Source organism: Setaria italica, chromosome VI (assembly GCF_000263155.2).
Source record: "Setaria italica strain Yugu1 chromosome VI, Setaria_italica_v2.0, whole genome shotgun sequence".
Lineage (NCBI taxonomy): Eukaryota > Viridiplantae > Streptophyta > Magnoliopsida > Poales > Poaceae > Setaria > Setaria italica.
The window spans coordinates 29,139,537-29,147,122 of record NC_028455.1 but is presented as its reverse complement, the minus strand read 5'-3'; the positions used below and the strand labels follow the sequence as shown (position 1 = coordinate 29,147,122).

Sequence of the window (7,586 nt, the reverse complement as noted above, 5' to 3'; positions counted from 1 at the left end):
CTCGGTCAAATGCTCACCAACCATCGCCACCAATGGTCAATGGAGCAGGTCCATTGCCTGTAGGGCCCACGACGCAGATGCGCGGAGCACGGCAGTATATGCATTCAGCGTTGATCCGGTAATAACCAATGAGTGTGATTTGTTACCGTGCTGATCACACAGTTTGTCACTTTTTTTTGTTGTTTCGAGAGCATACGGTTTGTCACTTTGTATAGTGTGAAATGAATCATATCGTTCATCCTGTGCACAGTAAATTAAAGTTCTCAGCAAACCTGTCGACCGGGTCCAGGTAAAATCATCCTCTAGTAGAACACCACCAGTTCCAAATCTTCCGGTTCCAGCTCCCCACCAAACACCACTGCCTATATCAGATCAGCTCTGAAGCTCCTTCCACTCCTCAGGAGCTGGTACCTGCCATCCTTCCACCCTTGCACTCCTGCGCAAAGCTTCCTGCCCTTGCTTGCACAGAACTCCAGCGCGACACGCCTCCGCCAGGAAGAAGATGGGTTCGCTGACGGCGGAGCCGCAGGCCGAGACGGTGTTCCGATCGACGCTCCCGGACATCGCCATCCCGGACCACCTCCCGCTCCACGACTACGTGTTCGAGCGCCTGGCCGACCGCCGCGACCGCGCCTGCCTCATCGACGGCGCCACGGGGGAGACGCTCACGTTCGGCGACGTGGACCGCCTGTCGCGCCGCGTCGCCGCGGGGCTGCGCGCCTCCCTCGGCGTGCGCCCCGGCGGCACGGTGATGCTGCTCCTCCCAAACTCCGTCGAGTTCGCGCTGGCGTTCCTCGCCTGCTCCCGCCTCGGCGCCGCCACCACCACGGCCAACCCGCTCCACACCCCGCCCGAGATCGCCAAGCAGGCCGCGGCCTCCGGCGCTACCGTCGTCGTCACCGAGCCGGCGTTCGTCGCCAAGGTGCGCGGGCTCTCCGGCGTCGCCGTCGTCGCCACGGGCGAGGGCGCCGAGGGCTGCGTCTCGTTCTCCGACCTCGCCGCCGTCGACGGCTCGGCGCTGCCGGAGGCGGCCATCGACGTGGCGAACGACGTGGTCGCGCTGCCGTACTCATCCGGCACGACGGGCCTGCCCAAGGGGGTCATGCTGTCGCACCGCGGGCTGGTGACCAGCGTGGCTCAGGTCGTCGACGGCGACAACCCCAACCTCCACCTCCGGGAGGACGACGTCGTCCTCTGCGTGCTGCCCATGTTCCACGTGTACGCGCTGCACTCCATCCTCCTCTGCGGGATGCGCGCCGGCGCGGCCCTCGTGATCATGAAGCGCTTCGACACCGTCCGGATGTTCGAGCTCGTGGAGCGCCACGGCATCACGATCGTGCCGCTCGTGCTGCCCATCGCCGTGGAGATAGCCAAGACCGACGCCATCGACCGCCACGACCTCTCCTCGGTGCGCATGGTCATCTCCGGCGCCGCGCCCATGGGCAAGGAGCTGCAGGACATCCTGCGCGCTAAGCTCCCTCGCGCCGTGCTCGGACAGGTGCCTACCCTTGGCCAAACACGCAACCAAACGATGACTAAGACGCGTAGAATTTTGACTAACAGCATACGACTTTGTCACTCTCAACAGGGTTATGGTATGACAGAGGCAGGGCCGGTGCTGTCAATGTGCATGGCATTTGCCAAGGAGCCATCGCCGGTGAAGTCCGGCGCCTGCGGCACGGTGGTGAGGAACGCCGAGCTCAAGATCATCGACCCGGAGACCGGCCTGTCCCTCCACCGCAACCAGCCCGGGGAGATTTGCATCAGGGGCGAGCAGATAATGAAAGGTACCTGATTTTCCAAGCACCGACCAGCGAACAAAGTTTTTGTGATCCAACATCCAAGCAAGAACTTGAAGGTGTGACAACGTTGCCGGTCTTGGTACGCAGGGTACCTGAACAACCCGGAGGCCACGGCGAAGACCATCGACGCGGAGGGGTGGCTGCACACCGGCGACATTGGGTATGTCGATGATGACGACGAGATCTTCATCGTGGACCGCCTCAAGGAGCTCATCAAGTACAAGGGGTTCCAGGTCGCCCCCGCGGAGCTTGAGGCCATGCTCATCGCGCACCCGGGCATCGCCGACGCCGCCGTCGTCCCGTAAGTAGCTACAGTACCTCTATGCTCGCCGGACTTCCTGCCATCAATAACTTCCCTACGTGTTCTCAAGTTGCACATGTTCTCAACGATGCTCACCTGCTACTTACTTAATCTGATGCAGGATAAAGGATGACTCCTGCGGCGAGATCCCAGTGGCGTTCGTCGTGAGGTCCGACGGCTCCGAGATCACCGAGGACGAGATCAAGCAGTACGTGGCAAAACAGGTGAGATAAGCTAACGATTATTGCAAAGGATAATTCTCAAAATCTTATCATCGAGGAGAACAGCAGTGTTAATTTTTAATTTCTTTAAACGTTCTTACTGTATTTAGGTTGTGTTCTACAAGAGGCTGCACAAGATTTTCTTTGTGGAGACTATTCCTAAGGCGCCATCTGGCAAAATTTTGAGGAAGGACCTGAGAGCCAAGCTGGCAGCGTGCTGATGGTCCTGAGCTGTTCCTGTGCGAAAGCAACCCCGGCTTTAGTAGATTTTATTTTGATCTTGCTAAAAGGGTGTACGGAAAAGGTTTAATTAAGTAAGAAGCAGTCAACCATGTACAAGAAGTATGTTATCTGGATAGAAATGAAAGCTGCGGTTTCGCTAGTGCATTATATGATCATTCGCTTATTCAGTTGCACTTCAGTGAAAAAAACATTCATTTCTTTGGAAGAATCAAACAATTCACTTGATCTGCTCCAAAAGTGTATATAACACTGATTGATATCTGGTTGACATTATCAGCAGTTAGGACGGCAAAAGGAGACATTCAGAGGAGAAGAAAAGGCTCAATAAGTGAGTCAAATAATCAAAATTGACTTGCTCTAATACCACATTAATTACCTTGGTCCCTACAATGTACAAGCCCAGACAGAAGGTAAGTGCTGATGTAAACAGACGAAAATAACATGTAGATTTTATTTTAATCATGCTAAATGGAGATTACAGAAAAGAGTGTAAGCAAAAGCAGTCAACCATGTACAAGAAGTCAAAGTATGTTATCTTGATAGAAATGGAAGCTGTGATTTTTGCTACTACATTGATAAGTCACTTATGCAGTTACACTTCGGTGAAAAACATTCATTTCTTTGAAAGAACCAAACAATCACTTGATCTGCCCAAAAACACCCTGACTAATGTTTGGACGACATTATCACTAGCTAGGATGGCAAAAGGATACATGAAAAGGCTCAATATGGAGTCAAATGATCAAAATCCACTTGTTCTAATATCTCATTACCTTGGTCCCAACAACATCCAAGCCCGAACGACAGGTAAGCTAGCTGATGAAATAAGCAGACGAAGATAACAAATGGGCAACCATGCTGATGATTAAGCGCCAGAATGGGATACTGGAGATGTTGTAAATTGTCCATCTTGGAACGCGTGAATGTACTGCTGGGGCAAGGAATGCTCGGCCTGCAAGGGTTAATAAAAAAAATCAAGTCTAGCATATATTCTATCAGATATACAAAACAACTAAGATTTTCTTATAATTCAACTTCTTCATGTTTTATCATAATGATCGTGTAAATGCTGGATGGTTGAATATGAAGTTACAAATTTTTTAGGGCCTTGAAACAAAAAAAAAAGAAACCACAATTGAACCGCAGACCATTGCATTAAAGGGTGTTTGGCATCAATCCACTTCAGAAAAAACAGCTCCACTCTAATCCACCAACTCCAGCCAGATCTACTTTTTCTTTATACCTCTAAGGGTGCTCAAAAAACTCTGTTTCACGACTTCTCATAGAGAATTCTCCCGTCGCCTCCTCCCCTCCTCTCGTCGCCCCCTCCTCGATTGGATGCCGCCCCTGTGGATTCGGCGCCGCCGGCCCTAATCTCCGGCGAAAATGGATAGGGGACTGCAGGCGCCGCCGCCGCCACGCTCCATGCCGCGCCGGTACTGCAGGCCGCGGGGCCTCGGGCTGCGCCGCTGCAGCTGGCCGGGGCCGGGCTGCTGCTCCGCTCGCGCCAGCCTGATGCTCCGCTCGTCGGGCTGGTGCGGTGCTTGTCCGGATTTGGAAAGAAGAGCAAGCTCCTTGCTTGTCCGGTGAAGAATTAAAGCCTTGTTTAGTTCCCAATTTGGGAGTAGCAAAATTGGCATTTTGCCATAAATGCACAACTGTAGCGTTTCGTTTGTATTTGTGAGTTATTATCCAAATATTGACTAATTAGGCTCAAAAGATTCGTCTCGTAAAGTACAACAAAACTGTGCAATTAGTTTTTGATTTCGTCTACATTTAGTACTCCATGCATGTACCGCAAGTTTGATGTGATGGGGAATCTTCTTTTTGCATAGTGTCAAAGTTGGGAGTTTGGAGGGAACTAAACATGGCCTAAGCAAGAGAGAGAAAGCGGCAGACTGTTGGATTGCTTCCTGCGTGAAGTAATCAGAGGGGGAAAAAAATAGAGGGGCTGGCGGTGGTGGATTAAAGCGAAGAGGAGAGGGAAGGGAAGAAGTAAAGGGTGACTGACACGTGGGCCTAAGCCCCCAATCATGAGGTATAATAGACTTTTCATGACAGGAAGGTCTCATGTTTCCATGCTAAACATGTAAACAGCTTCAGTATTTTTCTAGAGTTGGTGGAGTGGAGTAAAAAAATTTTGAGTGGAGTGCTGCCAAACATCCCCTAAGAAAGGAGTAAACCACATTTCCAAGTACTTAATTTAACCAACTTTTATTCTAACCATTGTATTTATAGTTTTAAAAGTAAAATAGGAGTGTCTTGAAAGCTAAATAAAAGAAGTTAAGAGAGTTCTCACCCAATCACCATCGCTGTTTGCATCTGGAACAAGAGCATTGATTTCACTTGATTTAGCAGTTGTTATAGATGTCTCTAAAGATTCCTTGCTTAAATAAAGTTGGCAACCAGATGTGTTGTCTATTGATATTGTTGGAACCGAGCCCTGTAGTATCATTAGGAATTAAGGAAACATAAGATATTTTCATCAACTGATGCAAGCAAAATCACATGGCTGCTATGTTCAGAAGAAAATCTACCTCGCATTGGACCTCTACACTGTTGCAATTTACAATTTCACAAGCTGCTACAACACCCTGATAACAATACATGATGAGTTAACGAAGGAACAATAATTCCTTGGAAATACATGTTTACTTGTCAACAAATTTACCTTGAATAAGACTCCAACTTTGGTGCACTTATCAATTGTTATGTTGTTCACTTTTCCTGCACGAAAATATGCACAAATACACTTAGTCGGTTCTTGTTTGCTCTTACAAAAAAGACTGCATCATTCAGGAGAAAGTACCTTTGATTTGAAGCACACAATCTTTGCATCCATATGCATACACTGACTGTTTGGTATCGCAATCTTCAATAGTTAAGCCCTTGTTCCCAATGTGATGCTCAACAACCCATCTGATGGATAACAACATGAATTGTGTGAGGTTGTCGTAGATGTGATTATGAGGGTCCATTTTCTGGATATAAAGGAAAATGGTAATTACTTGCGACCCATTTGGAGCTCCAATTTAGCAGGACCTTTGTTTGAGCCAAAGGAAGGTGCATTGCGAGTTTCTTTTCCATCAGCAGTTACAACACCTGTTCTGTCCGTTCTATGCTTGCTCTTCATGTCATCTGTCACCTTCCTGAGGCCTGTATGACAAGGTGAAGCAGAAGTCATAACATATTAGTGCATGAATAGGGAGGTGTACAAGTTGATCAACCAAAAGTCAAATGAAAACTAATATCCATCTCACCTTGTGTCACTGGTTTTCCTGAGCTGATTTCAGCAAATACTGCTGACATTCCAGACTTTGGCTGGGATGATGAGGCTGAAGAGATTGCAAGAGATGCAGGAGGAGGGGATGGAGCTGAGGGTGCCTTGTTTGTTGCACTTCCTGGCGGTTGCCACACCGGGCCCAATGGGTAAAACCTCTTTATGTAATCACGCAAATTGGGCACATAAAGCTCTTTTAGGGCTTTAGCCCACTCCACATGATCAGGGTCCTTATTTTTGTATTCCACAAGCACCTGATGATTTTGTTATTTAACACTAGTAAGATTTAGCCTATATACGCTTAAGAAATCAACTCTACTACAGTTAATTTCTGAATAAGCTCGATCTGCTGAGGACTTTAGGCGCCATGCGTCAATAAATTAGTGGTGTTATCCTAATTAAGCAATTGATCATTTTGAATTATTAACTAAGTCGTTTTCACTTGCAAAAACAAACACGCTCTTTTTTAATATCAATTCTGATAACAAAGTGAAACATGTCTTGCCTATTTCTTTTTTCTATTAAAGGGAGCCTTCAATTTCCAAGGTGTTGTTTACAAATTTTGTCCTAGAACTTTATCCCTGATTTGGATGGTCCATTTCCAACATTCAACTACTAGCCTAACCTATGGGCTATGGTACTTTAAAAATTGTCTCTCTTTTTTTTGAAGTAGTCACTTCAAAAATTGTCACTCAGCCTAGCATACCTTATTGCTGTAGAACTCTGCCATTTGCCAACTCTCTTCTACTTGCGCCATTGGAAGAGGCATACCTGAAGATAGATCCACGAAACAGTTAGATCCCAACTAAGCGTGCATGTGCAACTGACCTTGGCATGTGTTTCTGCCTTGCCACATAAACCTATCAAAAGGTTGGAACTTGATACTAACCGCAACCTTTGCCGGTGTACCCAATCCACGCCAAAGCGGCCAGGCTACCGGCTGCTGCTTTTAGATGGTTGGCATGGCTTGATCTCGTTCCCTCCGCAAGTGTATTGGCCTCCAAGATCGTTTCATTCAGAGGCCCTATGAACGTTGCCATGGACTCCATTGTTGGTTTCTGCCAAATCGATCATGCACGTAAGCATACGAAAGCACTATTAATCAGATCAACGATAAACACATCCGCAATGTGCACACAGTTTATGCTATTTATTTGTTGAGATTTCTATGTGGATTCGCAGTGAGAACGACTAGAGGAACAAGAAGGGCACCTGTGTTTGCTTGGTCCTGACAAGAAGGTCCTTGGCAACCAAGAACGCCTTCTCCACCAATCGCGTCACCTCGGCGACCTCCGCGCCGATCTTGCCGGCCGCCGCGGACACCCTCCCGAGGGCGCTGGCGACGAGATCGTCGAAGGCCAAGATCGCCGGGTCTTGGGCCGACGCATTGTCGGGCAGGCCGCGTGGCGCGATCGACGGGTGAACCCCAGCGGTGAGTACCTCCAGCCGGGACACCGCCGCCTCCAGCCTGCCTATCAGGGCTTCCCCCATGGCGTTCGCGCGTTTGGGATCGGGTCGCTAGGAGGTTGAGGGGGGAATGGGCATTGGAGATAGGAACCATGCGAGAGAGAATAGAGGCGTAACGTTTACTCGCCACGGCAGCCCATGCATTGTAGAGGGAGAGAGGGATTGGCGGAAGCTGATCCGGAGCCGAGAGAACCGTGCTGCTCGACATTTGTTCGTACGCGAGTCCACCGAACTGCGGCAGAAAAGCGTGTGGCAGCGGCATATCGGAGCAC

The 7,586-nt window shown here is 49.1% G+C and overlaps 2 protein-coding genes across 2 annotated transcripts; one reads left to right on the top strand and one right to left on the bottom strand.

Annotated features, from left to right (window-relative positions):
* Positions 1-338: 338 nt before the first annotated feature.
* On the top strand, positions 339-2,719 carry LOC101764384 (probable 4-coumarate--CoA ligase 5). Its single transcript, XM_004973529.4, has 5 exons — positions 339-1,498; positions 1,589-1,787; positions 1,890-2,103; positions 2,225-2,327; positions 2,435-2,719. The coding sequence occupies exons 1-5, from the start codon at positions 503-505 to the stop codon at positions 2,543-2,545; spliced, it is 1,623 nt and encodes a 540-aa protein (XP_004973586.1). The 5' UTR covers positions 339-502; the 3' UTR covers positions 2,546-2,719.
* A 417-nt stretch (positions 2,720-3,136) lies between these two features.
* LOC101764785 (cyclase-associated protein 1) lies at positions 3,137-7,338 on the bottom strand. Its single transcript, XM_004973530.2, has 10 exons — positions 7,060-7,338; positions 6,737-6,905; positions 6,554-6,618; positions 5,828-6,101; positions 5,576-5,723; positions 5,377-5,486; positions 5,239-5,294; positions 5,105-5,161; positions 4,867-5,010; positions 3,137-3,519 (listed from the first exon to the last, which is right to left on the bottom strand). Exons 1-10 carry the CDS (start codon positions 7,336-7,338, stop codon positions 3,433-3,435), a joined length of 1,389 nt encoding a protein of 462 aa, XP_004973587.1. The 3' UTR covers positions 3,137-3,432.
* Between the last annotated feature and the right edge of the window lie 248 nt (positions 7,339-7,586).

Excerpts from the sequence above, each read along its gene's own strand:
- LOC101764384 (XM_004973529.4), top strand. The coding sequence starts at position 503 with ATGGGTTCGCTGACGGCGGAGCCGCAGGCCGAGACGGTGTTCCGATCG. Across the intron at positions 2,104-2,224 it reads GCCGACGCCGCCGTCGTCCC|GATAAAGGATGACTCCTGCG; the intron begins GTAAGTAGCTAC and ends AATCTGATGCAG. Across the intron at positions 2,328-2,434 it reads AGCAGTACGTGGCAAAACAG|GTTGTGTTCTACAAGAGGCT; the intron begins GTGAGATAAGCT and ends TACTGTATTTAG.
- LOC101764785 (XM_004973530.2), bottom strand. The coding sequence starts at position 7,338 with ATGGGGGAAGCCCTGATAGGCAGGCTGGAGGCGGCGGTGTCCCGGCTG. Across the intron at positions 6,906-7,059 it reads TCAGGACCAAGCAAACACAG|AAACCAACAATGGAGTCCAT; the intron begins GTGCCCTTCTTG and ends TCGATTTGGCAG. Across the intron at positions 3,520-4,866 it reads CAAACAGCGATGGTGATTGG|GCCGAGCATTCCTTGCCCCA; the intron begins GTGAGAACTCTC and ends TAACCCTTGCAG.